The sequence below is a fragment of the Delphinapterus leucas genome, chromosome 12, assembly GCF_059928025.1.
Source record: "Delphinapterus leucas isolate spDelLeu-1000000601 "Yukka" chromosome 12, BTC_Dleu_Yukka2, whole genome shotgun sequence".
Lineage (NCBI taxonomy): Eukaryota > Metazoa > Chordata > Mammalia > Artiodactyla > Monodontidae > Delphinapterus > Delphinapterus leucas.
Window position 1 is genome coordinate 76,232,899 of NC_143140.1, and position 19,527 is coordinate 76,252,425.

The 19,527-nt window shown below is 39.0% G+C and overlaps 1 protein-coding gene across 11 annotated transcripts in view; it reads left to right on the plus strand.

Annotated features, from left to right (window-relative positions):
• The window catches only part of UTRN (utrophin), a 508,091-nt gene that overhangs the window by 146,169 nt on the left and 342,395 nt on the right, over nt 1-19,527 (plus strand). For all 11 annotated transcript variants that reach the window (XM_089922090.1, XM_089922091.1, XM_089922085.1 and 8 more), the window contains 4 exons: nt 12,050-12,137; nt 16,782-17,023; nt 17,187-17,367; nt 19,316-19,461. In XM_089922090.1, the coding sequence (XP_089778216.1) occupies nt 12,050-12,137; nt 16,782-17,023; nt 17,187-17,367; nt 19,316-19,461 (657 nt within the window). The remainder of the gene's footprint in view (nt 1-12,049; nt 12,138-16,781; nt 17,024-17,186; nt 17,368-19,315; nt 19,462-19,527) is intronic.

A 19,527-nucleotide genomic window follows, 5' to 3' on the forward strand; every position in this document is an offset into this window, starting at 1 on the left:
AAGATTGCTTTGGCTATTCGGGGTCTTTTGTGTTTCCATACAAATTGTGAAAGTTTTTGTTCTAGTTCTGTGAAAAATGCCAGTGGTAGTTTGATAGGGATTGCATTGAATCTGTAGATTGCTTTGGGTAGTAGAGTCATTTTCATAATGTTGATTCTTCCAATACAAGAACATGGTATACCTCTCCATGTGTTTGTATCATCTTTAATTTCTTTCATCAGTGTCTTATAATTTTCTGCATACAGGTCTTTTGTCTCCTTAGGTAGGTTTATTCCTAGGTATTTTATTCTTTTTGTTGCAGTGGTAAATGGGAGTGTTTTCTTGATTTCACTTTCAGATGTTTCAACATTAGTGTATAGGAATGCCAGAGATTTCTGTGCATTAATTTTGTATCCTGCTACTTTACAAAATTCATTGATTAGCTCTAGTAGTTTTCTGGTAGCATCTTTAGGATTCTCTACGTATAGTATCATGTCATCTGCAAACAGTGACAGCTTTACTTCTTCTTTTCCAATTTGGATTCCTTTTATTTCCTTTTCTTCTCTGATTGCTGTGGCTAAAACTTCCAAAACTATGTTGAATAAGAGTGGTGAGAGTAGGCAACCTTGTCTTGTTCCTGATCTTAGTGGAAATGCTTTCGGTTGTTCACCATTGAGGACGACGTTGGCTGTGGGTTTGTCATATATGGCCTTTATTATGTTGAGGAAAGTTCCCTCTGTGCCTACTTTCTGCAGGGTTTTTATCATAAATGGGTGTTGAATTTTGTCAAAAGCTTTCTCTGCACCTATTGAGATGATCATATGGTTTTTCTCCTTCAATTTGTTAATATGGTGTATCATGTTGATTGATTTGTGTATATTGAAGAATCCTTGCATTCCTGGAATAAACCCCACTTGATCATTGTGTATGATCCTTTTAATGTGCTGTTGGATTCTGTTTGCTAGTATTTTGTTGAGGATTTTTGCATCTATGTTCATCAGTGATATTGGCCTGTAGTTTTCTTTCTTTGTGACATCCTTGTCTGGTTTTGGTATCAAGGTGATGGTGGCCTCGTAGAATGAGTTTGGGAGTGTTCCTCCCTCTGCTATATTTTGGAAGAGTTTGAGAAGGATAGGTGTTAGCTCTTCTCTAAATGTTTGATAGAAGTTGCCTGTGAAGCCATCTGGTCCTGGGCTTTTGCTTGTTGGAAGATTTTTTTTTTTTTTTTAGATAAAATATTATTATTTTTTTTTTTTGTTAGTTTCTGCTTTATAACAAAGTGAATCAGTTATACATATACATATGTTCCCATATGTCTTCCCTCTTGCGTCTCCCTCCCTCCCACTCTCCCTATCCCACCCCTCCAGGCTGTCACAAAGCACTGAGCTAATATCCCTGTGCCTTGCGGCTGCTTCCCCCTAGCTATCTACCTTACTACGTTTGTTAGTGTGTATATGTCCATGACTCTCTCTCACCCTGTCAAAGCTCACCCTTCCCCCTCCCCATATCCTCAAGTCCGTTCTCCAGTAGGTCTGCGTCTTTATTCCTGTCTTACCCCTAGGTTCTTCATGACATTTTTTTTTCCCCTTAAATTCCATATATATGCGTTAGCATACGGTATTTGTCTTTTTCTTTCTGACTTACTTCACTCTGTATGACAGACTCTAGGTCTATCCACCTCATTACAAATAGCTCAATTTCGTTTCTTTTTATGGCTGAGTAATATTCCATTGTATATATGTGCCACATCTTCTTTATCCATTCATCCGATGATGGGCGCTTAGGTTGTTTCCATCTCCGGGCTATTGTAAATAGAGCTGCAATGAACATTTTGGTACATGACTCTTTTTGAGTTTTGGTTTCCTCAGGGTATATGCCCAGTAGTGGGATTGCTGGGTCATATGGTAATTCTATTTGTAGTTTTTTAAGGAACCTCCATACTGTTCTCCATAGTGGCTGAACCAATTCACATTCCCACCAGCAGTGCAAGAGTGTTCCCTTTTCTCCACACCCTCTCCAGCATTTATTGTTTCTAGATTTTTTGATGATGGCCATTCTGACTGGTGTGAGATGATATCTCATTGTAGTTTTGATTTGCATTTCTCTAATGATTAATGATGTTGAGCATTCTTTCATGTGCTTGTTGGCATTCTGTATATCTTCTTTGGAGAAATGTCTATTTAGGTCTTCTGCCCATTTTTGGATTGGGTTGTTTGTTTTTTTGTTATTGAGCTGCATGAGCTGCTTGTAAATTTTGGAGATTAAACCTTTGTCAGTTGCTTCATTTGCAAATATTTTCTCCCATTCTGAGGGTTGTCTTTTGGTCTTGATTATGGTTTCCTTTGCTGTGCAAAAGCTTTGAAGTTTCATTAGGTCCCATTTGTTTATTTTTGTTTTTATTTCCATTACTCTAGGAGGTGGGTCAGAAAGGATCTTGCTGTGATTTATGTCATAGAGTGTTCTGCCTATGTTTTCCTCTAAGAGTTTGATAGTTTCTGGCCTTACATTTAGGTCTTTAATCCATTTTGAGCTTATTTTTGTGTATGGTGTTAGGGAGTGATCTAATCTCATACTTTTACATGTACCTGTCCAGTTTTCCCAGCACCATTTATTGAAGAGGCTGTCCTTTCTCCACTGTACATTCCTGCCACCTTTATCAAAGATAAGGTGTCCATATGTGCGTGGGTTTATCGCTGGGCTTTCTATCCTGTTCCATTGATCTATATTTCTGTTTTTGTGCCAGTACCATACTGTCTTGATTACTGTAGCTTTGTAGTATAGTCTGAAGTCAGGGAGCCTGATTCCTCCAGCTCCTTTTTTCGTTCTCAAGATTGCTTTGGCTATTCGGGGTCTTTTGTGTTTCCATACAAATTGTGAAATTTTTTGTTCTAGTTCTGTGAAAAATGCCAGTGGTAGTTTGATAGGGATTGCATTGAATCTGTAGATTGCTTTGGGTAGTAGAGTCATTTTCACAATGTTGATTCTTCCCATCCAAGAACATGGTATATCTCTCCATCTATTTGTATCATCTTTAATTTCTTTCATCAGTGTCTTATAATTTTCTGCATACAGGTCTTTCGTCTCCTTAGGTAGGTTTATTCCTAGATATTTTATTCTTTTTGTTGCAATGGTAAATGGGAGTGTTTTCTTGATTTCACTTTCAGATTTTTCATCATTAGTATATAGGAATGCCAGAGATTTCTGTGCATTAACTTTGTATCCTGCTACTTTACCAAATTCATTGATTAGCTCTAGTAGTTTTCTGGTAGCATCTTTAGGATTCTCTACGTATAGTATCATGTCATCTGCAAACAGTGACAGCTTTACTTCTTCTTTTCCAATTTGGATTCCTTTTATTTCCTTTTCTTCTCTGATTGCTGTGGCTAAAACTTCCAAAACTATGTTGAATAAGAGTGGTGAGAGTAGGCAACCTTGTCTTGTTCCTGATCTTAGTGGAAATGCTTTCGGTTGTTCACCATTGAGGACGACGTTGGCTGTGGGTTTGTCATATATGGCCTTTATTATGTTGAGGAAAGTTCCCTCTGTGCCTACTTTCTGCAGGGTTTTTATCATAAATGGGTGTTGAATTTTGTCAAAAGCTTTCTCTGCACCTATTGAGATGATCATATGGTTTTTCTCCTTCAATTTGTTAATATGGTGTATCATGTTGATTGATTTGTGTATATTGAAGAATCCTTGCATTCCTGGAATAAACCCCACTTGATCATTGTGTATGATCCTTTTAATGTGCTGTTGGATTCTGTTTGCTAGTATTTTGTTGAGGATTTTTGCATCTATGTTCATCAGTGATATTGGCCTGTAGTTTTCTTTCTTTGTGACATCCTTGTCTGGTTTTGGTATCAAGGTGATGGTGGCCTCGTAGAATGAGTTTGGGAGTGTTCCTCCCTCTGCTATATTTTGGAAGAGTTTGAGAAGGATAGGTGTTAGCTCTTCTCTAAATGTTTGATAGAAGTTGCCTGTGAAGCCATCTGGTCCTGGGCTTTTGCTTGTTGGAAGATTTTTAATCACAGTTTCAATTTCAGTGCTTGTGATTGGTCTGTTCATATTTTCTATTTCATCCTGATTCAGTCTTGGGAAGTTGTGCATTTCTAAGAATTTGTCCATTTCTTCCAGGTTGTCCATTTTATTGGCATAGATTTGCTTGTAGTAATCTCTCATGATCTTTTGTATTTCTCCAGTGTCAGTTGTTACTTCTCCTTTTTCATTTCTAATTCTATTGATTTGAGTCTTCTCCCTTTTTTTCTTGATGAGTCTGGCTAATGGTTTATCAATTTTGTTTATCTTCTCAAAGAACCAGGTTTTAGTTTTATTGATCTTTGCTATCATTTCCTTCATTTCTTTTTCATTTATTTCTGATCTGATTTTTATGATTTCTTTCCTTCTGCTAACTTTGGGGTTTTTTTGTTCTTCTTTCTCTCATTGCTTTAGGTGCAAGGTTAGGTTGTTTATTCGAGATGTTTCCTGTTTCTTAAGGTAGGATAGTATTGCTATAAACTTCCCTCTTAGAACTGCTTTTTCTGCATCCCATTGGTTTTGGGTCGTCGTGTCTCCATCGTCATTTGTTTCTAGGTATTTTTTAATTTCCTCTTTGATTTCTTCAGTGATCACTTCGTTATTAAGTAGTGTATTGTTTAGCCTCCATGTGTTTGTATTTTTTACAGATCTTTTCCTGTAATTGATATCTAGTCTCATAGCGTTGTGGTCGGAAAAGATACTTGATACAATTTCAATTTTCTTAAATTTACCAAGGCTTGATTTGTGACCCAAGACATGATCTATCCTGGAGACTGTTCCATCAGCACTTGAGAAAAATGTGTATTCTGTTGTTCTTGGATGGAATGTCCTATAAATATCAATTAAGTCCATCTTGTTTAATGTATCATTTACAGCTTGTGTTTCCTTATTTATTTTCATTTTGGATGATCTGTCCATTGGTGAAAGTGGGGTGTTAAAGTCCCCTACTATGATTGTGTTACTGTCGATTTCCCCTTTTATGGCTGTTAGTATTTGCCTTATGTATTGAGGTGCTCCTATGTTGGGTGCATAAATATTTACAATTGTTATATCTTCTTCTTGGATCGATCCCTTGATCATTATGTAGTCTCCTTCTTTGTCTCTTCTAATAGTCTTTATTTTAAAGTCTATTTTGTCTGATATGCGAATTGCTACTCCAGCTTTCTTTTGGTTTCCATTTGCATGGAATATCTTTTTCCATCCCCTTACTTTCAGTCTGTATGTGTCTCTAGGTCTGAAGTGGGTCTCTTGTAGACAGCGTGTATATGGGTCTTTTTTTTGTATCCATTCAGCCAATCTGTGTCTTTTGGTGCGAGCATTTAGTCCATTTACATTTAAGGTAATTATCGATATGTATGTTCCTATTCCCATTTTCTTAATTATTTTGGGTTCGTTATTGTAGGCCTTTCCTTCTCTTGTGTTTCTTGCCTAGAGAAGTTCCTTTAGCATTGATGTAAAGCTGGTTTGGTGGTGCTGAACTCTCTCAGCTTTTGCTTGTCTGTAAAGGTTTTAATTTCTCCGTTAAATCTGAATGAGATCCTTGCTGGGTAGAGTAATCTTGGTTGCCGGTTTTTCTCCTTCAACACTTTAAATATGTCCTGCCAGTCCCTTCTGGCTTGCAGAGTTTGTGCTGAAAGATCAGCTGTTAACCTAATGGGGATTCCCTTGTGTGTTATTTGTTGTTTTTCCCTTGCTGCTTTTAATATGTTTTCTTTGTATTTCATTTTTGACAGTTTGATTAATATGTGTTTTGGCGTATTTCTCCTTGGATTTATCCTGTATGGGACTCTTTGTGCTTCCTGGACTTGATTGACTATCTCCTTTCCCATATTAGGGAAGTTTTCAACTATAATCTCTTCACATATTTTCTCAGTCCCTTTCTTTTTCTCTTCTTCTTCTGGAACCCGTATAATTCGAATGTTGGTGCGTTTAATGTTGTCCCAGAGGTCTCTGAGACTGTCCTCAGTTCTTTTCATTCTTTTTTCTTTACTCTGCTCTGCAATAGTTATTTCCACTATTTTATCTTCCAGGTCACTTATCCGTTCTTCTGCCTCAGTTATTCTGCTATTGATCCCATCTAGAGTATTTTTCATTTCATTTATTGTGTTGTTCATCATTGTTTGTTTCATCTTTAGTTCTTCTAGGTCCTTGTTAACGGTTTCTTGCATTTTGTCTATTCTATTTCCAAGATTTTGGATCATCTTTACTATCATTATTCTGAATTCTTTTTCAGGTAGACTGCCTATTTCCTCTTCATTTGTTAGGTCTGGTGGGTTTTTATCTTGCTCCTTCATCTGCTGTGTGTCTTTATGTCTTCTCATTTTGCTTATCTTACTGTGTTTGGGGTCTCCTTTTTGCAGGCCGCAGGCTCGTAGTGCCCGTTGTTTTTGGTGTCTGTCCCCAGTGGCTAAGGTTGGTTCAGTGGGTTGTGTAGGCTTCCTGGTGGAGGGGACTAGTGCCTGTGTTCTGGTGGATGAGGCTGGATATTGTCTTTCTGGTGGGCAGGTCCACGTCTGGTGGTGTGTTTTTGGGTAACTGTGGACTTATTATGATTTTAGGTAGCCTCTCTGCTAATGGGTGGGGTTGTGTTCCTGTCTTGCTATTTGTTTGGCATAGGGTGTCCAACACTGTAGCTTGCTGGTCGTTGAGTGAAGCTGGGTGCTGGTGTTGAGACGGAGATCTGTAGGAGATTTTCGCCGTTTGATATTATGTGGAGCTGGGAGGTCTCTTGTGGACCAGTGTCCTGAAGTTGGCTCTCCCACCTCAGAGGCACAGCACTGACTCCTGGCTGTAGCACCAAGAGCCTTTCATCCACACTGCTCAGAATAAAAGGGAGAAGAAGTAGAAAGGAAAGAAAGAAAGCAAGAAAGGATGGAGGGAGGGAGGAAGGAAGGAAGGAGGGAAGGAAGGAAAGAAAGAAAGAAGGAAATAAAATAAAATAGTTATTAAAATAAAAAATATTAAGAAAAAAATTTTTTTTAAAAAGAAAAAACCAACAAAAAAAACCGGACGGATAGAACCCTAGGACAAATGGTGGAAGCAAAGCTATACGGACAAAATCTCACAGAGAAGCATACACATACACACTCACAAAAAGAGGAAAAGGGGAAAAAATCATAAACCTTGCTCTCAAAAGTCTATTTCCTCAATTTGGGATAATTCGTTGTCTATTCATGTATTCCACAAATACAGGTACATCAAGTTGATTGTAGAGCTTTAATCCGCTGCTTCTGAGGCTTCTGGGAGGGATTTCCCTTTCTCATTTTTGTTCTCACAGCTCCCCGGGTTCAGCTTTGGATTTGGCCCCGCGTCAGCCGAAGGCGTCTGTTCTTCTCTCAGACAGGACAGGGTTAAAGGAGCCGCTGATTCGAGGACTCTGGCTCACTCAGGCCGGGGGGGAGGGAGGGGCAAGGAGTCGCGGCGATCCTGCGGCGGCAGAGGCCGATGTTGCACCAGCCGGAGGCGCGCCGTGCGTTCTCCCGGGGAAGTTGTCCCTGGATCCCGGGACCCTGGCAGTGGCGGGCTGCACAGCCTCCCGGGAGGGGCGGTGTGGTGAGTGACCTGTGGTCGCACACAGGCTTCTTGGTGGCGGCAGCAGCAGCCTTAGCGTCTCATGTCCGTGTCTGGGGTCCGCGCTTTTAGCCGCGGCTCGCGGCCATCTCTGGAGCTTCTTTAAGCGGCGCTCTTACTCCCCTCTCCTTGCGCACCAGGAAACAAAGAGGGAAGAAAAAGCCTCTTGCCTTTTCGGCAGGTCCAGACTTTTCCCCGGACTCCCTTCTGGCCAGCCGTGGTGCACTAACCCCCTGCAGGCTGTGTTCACGCCGCCAACCCCAGTCCTCTCCCTGCGCTCCGACTGAAGCCCGAGCCTCAGCTCCCAGCCCCACCCGCCCCGGCGGGTGAGCAGACAAGCCTCTCGGACTGGTGAGTGCCGGTCGGCACTGATCCTCTGTGCTGGAATCTCTCCGCTTTGCCCTCCGCACGCCTGTTGTTGCGCTCTCCTCCGCGGCTTCGAAGCTCCCCCGCTCCGCCACCCGCGAAGGGGCTTCGTAGTGTGTGGAAGCCTTTCCTCCTTCACAGCTCCCTCCCACTGGTGCAGGTACCGTCCCTATCCTTTTGTCGCTGTTCTTTCTGTTTTTCTGTTGCCCTACCCAGGTACGTGGGGGGGTTTGTTGCCTTTTGGGTGGTCTGAGGTCTTCTGCCAGCGTTCAGTCGGTGTTCTGTAGGAGTTGTTACACGTGTAGATGTATTTCTGGTGTATCTGTGGGGAGGAAGGTGATCTCCGCGTCTTACTCTTCGGCCATCTTCCCGTTGTCCGTCGAGGAGAAGTTTTTTTTCCTCCTTCCTTAACCGGTTAATTGAGATGTGCAGGAAGGGACACTTGCTAAGGTGATCCAGTTGTCATTACTAATTTTAGTTTCATTAGATCTATCTTAATCTGGTACCTAATAGTACATGTGTGTATGCTGAAAACGTTTTGCCTTCCGAATGCAAGAAACTGTTTCAAATCCCAAGATTTCTTCTATAAACATTCTTTTTAGAGGAGAGACGTATTTAAAACAAATAAACACTATAAAATGTATGGGATTGTAGCTCTGCTACTTTGTACCGCATGTGTGTTACTGTAAATTGCAACAGGAGATTGCAGTGATTTATGTCTTTGGGGTTCATTAAGTCTCTGTACATCCTTGCATGAATTATTTAGGCACCTAGAGCAAGTCCGTATCACCATCTACATCAGCAATGGCGTTTATAAAGAGTTTGGAGAATGTTTAAAAATAAGACGTATGTGTAGATATCAATGATGTGAGTTAGAAAGTGATAGGTACTGAGGGAATTGAGAGGAGGCCAGGCTTGCAGCTGTCTCTATACACTGGTGAAGTCCAGAAGGCAAAGTGACAGTGAAGGAGGGGGCTTGGAGCTGGTCAGAAGGGCACACCAGGCAGGGGCGCCCATGAGCAGAGGCTCAGAGGGGGGCAAGCGTGTTGTGATGCTTGGAACAAATAATTCGTTTTGTTTTGTGCTAGGCGTATGTGTAAAAGCAGTAGAGAGTTAAGGCTGGAGAGGTGGTTTAGGACCAGACCCTGGCTGACTTTGAATGTTTGGGTGAGAAGCTGAGACTGATGTTTGCCTTATCATTCCACTGTAACTGTTCTTATTTAGGGGTCACCATTGACGACTGCTTTCAAAATCCAAAGGATAGATTTCTATTCTCATCAGACTTCCTTTCTTTGCAGCATTTGCCACTGTTTACCTTCCCTTTTTACATGTCATTTAAAAAGGATATTGTTTTAAACTTAAAATGCTAGCAACTAGAACTCAATAATATAGGTAAAGGCAATCGTTTACTTATAACCAAACAGTTTGTTTTTTATAGGAATCCACAAATAGTCTAAAATTAGAAAATCTATTAATATACAGCATTAGTAGGTTTAAATTCAAATCAAATAAATTTTAAAAGATAATCATCTCAATAGTAGTACATCTTCTTAACATAGCTTTAAGATGTCCAGTTCAAACCATCAGCCAACATTTTACTTAACAGTGAACTATTAAAATAATTCTCATTAAAATACACATTTATGAAATTACTGTTATTATTTAATGTTATTGTTACTAATAATATCATCTCACTCTTGATGAGTTTTAAGATATAAATTTGATTATACAGCTCCAGCGCTTGCAATTAATTAATGACTTGCCATTGCTGTGGGGATAAAATGTAAAGGCCACAGTGCCCTTACAAGGCACTTCCAGACAGCTCTCTTCCCTACCTCTAAGCAGAAACTCTGCACCTCTCATTCACTCATCAGAGCTCCAGCCCTCCTGACTCCTACGCTTTTCTCAATATCCTGCCTTCCCCATGTGTGGCTTTCCGGGCTCCGAATAGCCCTTTATTGAGCCTTTGCTGTGTGGCTGAAATGCCTCCTACTTCAGAAAGCCTCCTTTAGCCTCATTAGGCAGATTCCATATTGCTTTGGCCATACTTCTGTGAAAGCCCTTATTGCATTTATGTCATTATTTGTTTATATGCCTGCTGCCACTGCTTAGAAAGTGTGGATGATTTTCCCTTGAAACCTGTATTTTCAGCACTCTATAAAGTTCTTGGCTTATGGAAGGAGACCATGATGACTGTGGACAGGGGGGAATGTGGAAGCACTGTTATCAGAGCCCCCTGCACAGGGGATCAAGAGAGCCAGGCATGAGGACTATGTTCCATCATTTCATATGCTTCTGAAAGACTGGTAGATGATATTAATGATCATCCAACAACCCAATTCTCAAAGGCAGTAAAGTGGCAGAGAATTTGGAAGCTACAGTGATCTTTATGGAACAAGTCCCACAAAACACTGATAAGTTAAATTCCATCCTGTGATCTAGGAACAATTTTACTTCCAGAAATTGTTACTATAATATTTGAGGGGATAAAAGTAACAATTGTGTATGTTTATGTAAGTCATGATTGGCAGTTCCTGTGTTTTTCCTTTATTTATAAGTTCGTTTATTTTGTTGCTTTAGACAAGAAGTAGTAGATGCCAAAGATCTGAGAAAAATGTATAATAAAGAAAATTTAACCATTGCTTTAATTGCTAATTTTTCTTGCAAATTTGGGAAATATCAACTTAATTTTATTTTAGTGAAAGAATAACTTGTTCCAACTGATGCAATACCTGGCTGGAGAATCCCTAGTCTAATCTACCACCATCATAAAAAAAAGTAGCCAAAAATCAGTTTGTATAAAGCAGGTAATATTTTTTCTCCAGTTTGACGGTGACTTTTTACATCGATAGTTAGTTTAACAAAGATTAGTGGTGTTTCGTAGAATCTCTTGTTCTTTCTTGATCTTTGACTATAAAAATGGTTGTTTTACTTGGTCACATTAAGGTTTGTGTGGATCAAAATAGGAGAGTTAAATTTATTTGATAGTGCTTACATTCGTAGACCCTAGAAGTGGGATTCTTCTCTAGGTTGTCTGGTTGAAGTAATATGGGTTGTGCCTGGATGCTTTGATTGTGCTATTTTGGACACTATTTGAGTGGCTAGATAATTATCAAACGCAGAAATTTCAAATACTGACTGTGTATACAACACGTGTGTGTGTATGTGTGTCCATGGTTTTGCTCAGCCCTTTCTAACTAATTCTGGAAGACCTTGTCTTCCCCTGTCTCTGAGATACAGGGACATTGAGAATATAAAATCGTAGAGACATAAATATTAAAATTAAGAGCCATTCTGTGAATATAAAGGATAAAATACTTTGCTTTGGGTCCTAAAGCATATTGTTATTGTTAGAAAATTAGGTACGAATTATGCTGGTAGTTGAAGTTTGTGTTAGACCCTACACTTAGTGTAACACCAGCAAATGATATTGGGCTCAGATTATTTCTGTCTTTCGTATTAATTAATTTATTTTTGTTTGGTGCTCTCTGTCTTCATAGTGCATTCAGTTCATTTCAGTCAAACTGTTATTTTTATGGTGTGGAGTATACCGAGGCCATGTATGTGAATAAATATTCTGGATCTAAAATACTAATTTTAATTACCTCCTCCTGATAGGAACTCATGTATGTAGTGTAAAATTTTTTCTTCTTATAAAAGAAACCAGGGACTTCCCTGGCATTCCAGTGGTTAGGACTTCGCCTTCCAATGCAGAAGGTGTGGGTTCGATCCCTGGTCGGGGAGCTAAGATCCCACATGCCTCGCGGCCAAAAAACCGAAACATAAAACAGGGGCGGTATTGTAACAAATTCAGTAAAGACTTTTAAAGATTTTTGTTTTGCTGTAGAGCATTTTTAAGGAAACCAAAATTTTATATTGTTTGTTTGAATTTACCTTTTGAAATTTAATCATCTCTAGCATTCTGGAGGGCAGCTTGAAATGGCATAGCTTTATCTTGGTATTTTCTTAGGTAAACTTTGACTGTAACTCCCACCTAAGAGAGTGTGGGAGGGACATCAAATATAAAAACTTCAGTAAGCATTAATACTATATTGAGAAGAAAGTCTGTACTATTCTTATATTGGGACTTTATTTTCAGGGATTAGAAAAGGAACAGATGGAAAGAAGTTCCAGACTCGATGAATTAAACCAAACCGGACAAGTCCTTTTGGAGCAAATGGGAAAAGGTGAGAACCTTGATTTTTTTTTTTTTTTTTTTTTAATATCAATACTTTGCCAGACATGTGGGAGTCAATTCTTCAAGCTACAACATCCAAGTGCCCCATTACTCTGTTATAGTAGTTGATGATCTTTAGGAACAAAATAAGCTAAACCAAGGAAACCAGGTTTGGTACAGCAGTCGTGAAAGTCAAATGAAAACAGATAATTTCATTTTTTATAAACATTTCTGTGCTACAAGAGAAGTCACAGAACTTAATTCACATGCATTAGGTAGAAAGGTCCTACCAGACTTCACCGTGCTGGAATTTTTTGATGAAACTAGTTTGAGAAAACCAGTGATGTAATTATTCAAACATCTGTTTTACTGAAGAATTTGATGTGCTTTTCTAACTGAACTGAATCATATATCTGCATTCTTACATAAGCAGACTCTGGGCAAATTACACTCTGTAAAGAAACTTCTTCTACATTAATTATCCATGGCCTAGGATTTATTTCAAATGTATTGAAGAGAAGGAAAGGCCGGGAGAATCACCCAGTTGTGCTTTCATTTCGGTTCAACATTTCTGGTTTTAAAGCAGCAGTAGGATTACTGCTAACCACATGTAGAGAAGTAAAATATAGTACTGTAAAATTAGAATAATGGATAAAGTGGAATGACAGTGGGAAATGTTAAAAACCACTTTTACTCTCATTAACAAAAGGCAGACACTCCCCCAAAATGAGAAAATTAAACTGAACATACAGACCCTATTCAGACCAGTGTCCCAAATTCTAAGCTTCCCACCCCATCCTAAAAATTTTTAATAACAGATTTTTTAAAATAAATGAATCTCTGCACTCTGATTCTGCCACACCCACTAAAAGCTGACACAGACATGAATTTAATTCAGTTCATAAACTCATGAAATTACCCCACATCACCCAGATAAAGTCTGGTTTCCAAGCTACAGTGTCGATGTAGAAGTGAAGAATCTATGATTGTAACTAACATAAATTTAACACACTATTTATTGTAATTATTGAAGTATCTCAAGGGAAATTATATTCTCGCTCTGTCTCTAGGTCCCTTCAAATAAATACTTGAAAAAGTAATCTCCAAATGGGGTGTCCACACCCAGTAGTAAGACACCTAGCTAGGATGGAGTTTGAATGAAAATACTATTCTGTTTGGAAGGAAAGAAGGAGGAAGGGAAGAAAGGGTGGGAGGGAGAGAGGGAGGAAGGAAGGAAGAAATTAAGCTGTACAAATGATCTATGACAGTGGTACATTGATCTATGACAGTGGTACATTTCCATAATTTCTAAATAGATGAACATATACTGGGCATGTACATACTTTTGTGTATGTATGTGTGTGTGACCTCAGTATATATACAAAATAAATCAACATATTTTTCAAAAGGCAGAGGGAAAAATAATCCAAGCTTTTTTTAAAATGTGGTTTTCTGGGTTGGAGGAGGGTGATTGATCCATTAGGGACTCTAGGAAACTTTCTGAAGAGGTGGAAATATTCTATGTATTGATAAGTGTGTGTAGGTTTCTCAGAACAGCACAGTTCATGTATTTCAATGTAAGTAAATTTTACTTTAAGAAATGTGAAAATAATAATAATGATTAAATGGGTGAGGAGTGAGTAGGGGTATATAGATAATTCAAGAATGGTAGAATGTCATTAATTACTGAAGCTGGGTAATTGGTACAGGACGTTCATTCTAGTGTTCTATTTATTTGTATATATTTCCATTTTCTATCATAAAAAGTCAAAAAATATAAAGATTAAAAGCTACATTTTAGAAGATTCTTGTCAAACTAATATTCCTAATTCTGCCGTGGGTGTCTGTGGCTTTTGTCAAGGAGAGTTTCAGCAGACCTCCAAAGCACTTATTGTTGGAGTAAGGAATAGGGTTTATAAGAAAAGCCTTTCAAAGCAAGGCGAGAAAAAGAATCATATGTAAAACTGCTTGGCAAAAATATTAATCTTTACATTCCCCTGAGCCACTGGGTCTGTGGGGGAAAAAAGTTCTTTAATGCAGGTAAAAATTTCAAATATAAATAACACCTTATCGGGCTTCCCTGGTGGCGCAGTGGTTGAGAGTCCGCCTGCCGATGCAGGGGACACAGGTTCGTGCCCCGGTCTGGGAAGATCCCACGTGCCACGGAGCGGCTGGGCCCGTGAGCCATGGCCGCTGAGCCTGCGCGTCCGGAGCCTGTGCTCCGCAACGGGAGAGGCCACAACAGTGAGAGGCCTGCGTACCGCAAAAAAAAAAAAAAAAATTCAAATAATCTCAATGAATTTACCTTAATGTAACTACATTTCCCCAATGCTGCCGAAGTAAAATTTTCTTTTACCACCTCCCTCCAAAAAGAATTCCCAGTATATCAACATATAAGCCTATGGAATTTGATGATGATCCTATGTTTTGTAAACATTTCCCTTGATTTTAATAGTGATAGATTGAAAAGCTAAAGTCAAGTGAGAGTGACGGGAATATGTTATACGTTATCCCTTCTAGAAAATTAATAAAAGGATGGGATATTGATTTTGGCTTTTGATTAGTCATCTAAGAGTTGGATGTCCTGTAGAAACAGAAAAAGCTACAACTTTGGATCTCTGGGAATAAAACAATTATTTTAAAAGACAATATACAGTTTTCCTTTTTTAAGATGTAAATTGTGCTTTATTTATTACTTGACACTGGTCCAAACTATATCAGGCTTAGAGGAGGGAGATTTAAATTTTGAGAATTGGTTTGAAAGTGTAAATGGATACTGAAATATTGTCAGTGAATTAAAAAAAACTATGGAAGAAGTTTCTTCAGCTTCCCTAGTACCTAAAATGAGTACCTCTTACCTATTTTCTGGATTAGTGGTGATAATTTTCCATCTCAAAATTTTATTTGCCAGCTTAATTTTCTTTCTTGTTAATCATAAATTGTCCTGACATGTAAATGAAGTGGCTGATATTATTCCTTTGCCCACTTAAAATAGAAATGACCTGGCAGGCGCACAGCCTAGATCTCCATTGCTCAGATTGTCAGAAAAGTGGTAATTTAGGACTTCCCTGGTGGTGCAGTGGTTAAGAATGTGCCTGCCAATGCAGGGGACACAGGTTCGAGCCCTGGTCCAGGAAGATCCCACATGCTGCGGAGCAACTAAGCCTGGGCGCCGCAACTACTGAGCCTGTGCTCTAGAGCCCGTGCACCACAAATACTGAGCCTGCGTGCCACAACTACTGAAGCCCACGCGCCTAGAGCCCGTGCTGTGCAACAAGAGAAGCCACCGCAATGAGAAGCCAGCGCACTGCAACAAAGAGTAGCCCCTGCCCGCCACAACTAGAGAAAGCCCATGCGCAGCAACAAAGACCCAACGCAGCCAAAAATAAACAAATTAGTTAATTAAAAAAAAAAAGGAAAGTGGTAATTTAGTTTATGACCTCCATTAACAGGGATAATTGAACTTGGACTGCGGTGTGAATGTTTTGTCTAGGTGTAATATTCTATTACTTGTGTGATGGTGGACGGTTTACTTCAGCAATTGACATGGGTGATATATTCAGATTATGTAATGTCACGTTTGCATTTCTAATTTTCAGTGGATACGGTGTGTTACAGAAATTTTCAAAATTTGCATCATCTGTGGATCCTAAGTGACCTTTTGTTTTACATGCCTTTTTTTTCCCTTTAGAGCTCTCGTTACCCTGGATTTTGATTACATATATTTACAAAGTTTTATTGCTTCTGCTCTAATAATAAAGATGTTAAACCCATTTTTTCAACGTGCATGCTTTCTTCAGGACATCGATTCCTTTGTAGATTTCCCATACCTTTTCATAGTAATTTTCAATGATTCAATGGTATTTTATATTAAGAGAAGGACTATGATAAAACCTATTATTATATGTAACTTATTTCTATGAACATTCTCTGCCTCTCAAAAATATGAGACAAAATTATGAGATGACAATAATAAACATAATGGCATTTTGTTTCCTGATGTGTTTCTAAAGTACATAATCTTAGCACTTTGATCTTTTGACATTCACTGGTCTGTGTGTAGCATTCCCAGTAGGCTTGCTGATGCTTCTTGGGCCTGGCTACTGGTGTAGTATTCCTGCACTCACCAGATTGCTCCCAGCACTAGGAGTTCCAGCCATTCGTTTTGCAATTCCTATGACCTGTGGTTTGATCACAAGTCTCAAGCTGCCTCCTCCTTTTTCTAGCCAAGCTGTTTTTCTTGATGACAGAGGGTCTACCTTCTGACGTCAGAGCCCCAGACAAGTCCAGACAGTTCATTTTATTCCTCGTGCTCAGACTGGAAACTAGTAGAACAGTAGGTTGCCAAGGATGGAGACACATGTTCTGTAGAAAAGGCAGTGGCTGACACTCGACTGATGTGCTTTTTGTGTTGGCCATCCCCCTCCTGACCTGCTATTTTAAGCTCCCCCTCTCCCGTTTTTATCAAGGAATTAAACATAGTTATTTTTAAGTGCATCATTACAATGTTGTTGTGTTAAAAGGGACTTAAGGGAGTGATCATTATGTATGACGTTGCCTCATTATTTTGAATAGGTTAGAATGTTTATAACAAATCCAAAACAAGTTTTGTAATAATTTATGAAGTGTCTGCTTATTTTTCATGTCTGCGTAGAAGGTCTTCCTACTGAAGAAATAAAAAATGTTCTGGAGAAGATATTATCAGAATGGAAGAATATATCCCAGCATTTGGAAGATCTAGCAAGAAAGATTCAGCTACAGGAAGATATAAATTCTTTTTTTAAGCACCTTGATGAGCTTGAAAAGACCATAAAGACAAAAGAGGAGTGGGTAAAACACACGCCCTTTTCAGAATCTCCCCAGCAGTCCTTGCCAAGCTTGAAGGATTCCTGTCAGGTAAAGACACAACCATCCAGAACATGAAAGATTTCTATGTCCTGTCCTGTATTTAAAGAAGATGCTCCTTGTATCATGAACTTTAGGTTAATTCTGCTCTGATTAACTTTCTGTGAGGATGTTCATCTTCAGCGAATCATGTGGTCATATTTTCTCTTCATAGCAAGAATTAACAGACCTCCGTAGCCACCACCCCAAAATTGAAATGCTGCGTGCAAGCTGCTCAGCCCTGAAGTTTCAGCCTTCTGCCCCAGATTTTGTTCAGCGGGATTTTGAGAGCTTTGTGGGCCGTTACCAAGCTGTGCAACAGGATTTAGAGGAGCGTCACCAACAGCTCGAGAACGGTAAACCCATTCTGTTGCGTTTTTTTATTAGACAAGTCCACCATCTCCTTTCTCAGTTTGCCTTAGCTTAAAAATTACTCCCAATATTTAGACCTTTAGTACACTTGCTTGTTTTGCACCAGCCTCACTCTGTTTTCCTCTGTGCCTGGTACTGTTCCAGTTCTTAAAGTATGCTCAGACTATTTCCTAGATTCACCCTTGTTTGTAAAAATGCAGACAGCTTTCATGTGCTGTTAAAATTGGGTTAATAGGACATGATGATTTTTAAAGAGTTTTTTTAGGGATGTTGTTTCTCCTTTTCACTGATGGAGGCCAGCTGATAGTCATTACTAGCAGGCCTAAAAAGAATGATCACTTGCTTCTGTTTGCTCAAAATGGTTAAAGTTTTAGCAATGCCATCTCCTCTTTTCAAAGAAATCGTGTTCCTCTTTCAAAGTCTGAAAAATTTTCAAGAGTTTTTACTTCTGAAATAAGCCTGGCTTGGGAAAGTTAACTGTTAAAGGTTTTGAAAGCTCATCCCTTATATATTATATTTTTTTCTCCTTGGCTTTTAAGTCAGGAATTGTGCTGTATTATGTAACATTATGGGGAGTACATGCTAAACAGCTACACACTTAACCATACCCTTCCTTGCAGCAATCGTAGGTTATGTAATGACTTGTAAGACTCTGTATGTGCATGGTAAGCAAATGTATCATGTTTCCTTTCTTCTGGAAAAGCATTTGGCCACCATACTCTTTGTTTATTGAATTCAGTTAACTTAGACTGTGAAGCGTTTGAGAGTACCTCCTTTTCAATTTGCTGTTACAAAATATGCTTTCATTTTTGACAAGGCAGTTTAAACGTTCAGTTTCTTAACTTTAAAACAATTGGTAAATTTTTTTTTTGCTGTTTTTAATTGTGGTAAAATATACATAACATAAAATTTACCATTTTAACCATTTTAAAGTGTAGAGTTCAGTAGTGGAAAATACATTCATATCGTTGTACACCCCATCCCCAGAACTTTTTTGTCTTGTAAAACCGAAACTCTGTACCCGTTAAACAGCAGCTCTTCATTCCTTCCTCCCTCCAGCCCCTGGCAACCACCATTCTACTTTCTGTTTCTATGAGTTTGACTAGTCTGTATACCTCACCTAAGTGGGATCATACATTTTTTGTTTTTTTGTGACTGGCTTTTTTCACTTATCCTCAAAGTTCTTTTGTGTGGGTTGCATGTGTTGGAATTTCCTTCCTTTTTAAGGCTGAGTAGTATTCCATTGTATGTATACACCATATTTTGTTTGTCCATTCATTTGTAGATGGGCATTTGGGTTGTTTCCACCCTTTGGCTGTTGTGACTTTTGCTGCTACTTGGTTTCACCTCTTTGTGCTTCAAATGAGCTGGCTTCCTCTCCACACAAGTGTTGCTTGTCTGTAAACTTGACATCAGTGGCTGAAGTAGACATCACTCCAGCTGCCTTGTGCAGCCGTTATTTCTCAGGGTACCTGTGCGACCTGGCTGTGGTGTTCAGCGTAATGTCCACCCCTCTGTGGGTAGCAGTTTGTCTACACGCCTGAACTTAGAGGAAGACTGGTTGAGGGGATCTTTGTCTCCTTTTATTCTTTGTGTCGCTACTGGGGAAAAGGAGATTATATGAGACAAAAGGAACATTGTAGTACCATCTGCAGAGAGTCATTTCATCATGATGAAATGAAGAAAAATGATGATGGGTTACTTAATATTTCAAACATCAACATCCGCAGGAATGAAGTCACTATATGACTCTCAGAAATGCCAATGCAGTGATTTATTGTGTCTCTAACAGAGTCCCTTTTTAATCTTAATTACAGAGTTTAACTTCTTATGTATTAGAATTCACTTATTAAATAGGAAGATTAACAGTATGTATAACAATATTAGTTTCCTGCCATTATTTTCTCAAAGTAAGTATTTTTCAATAAACAGAACTGAAGAGCCGACCTGGACGTGTGTATTTGGAAACATTGAAAACGCTGACAGATCTGCTAAATGATTCTGAAAATAAGGCCCAGACGTCTTTGAATGTCTTGAATGATCTTGCAAAGGTGGAGAAGGCCCTGCAGGAAGAAAAGGTAATATATATTATAGGACCTAAGACCTATAGACCTAAGAAGTTTAGGCTCATTTCTAATATCTCA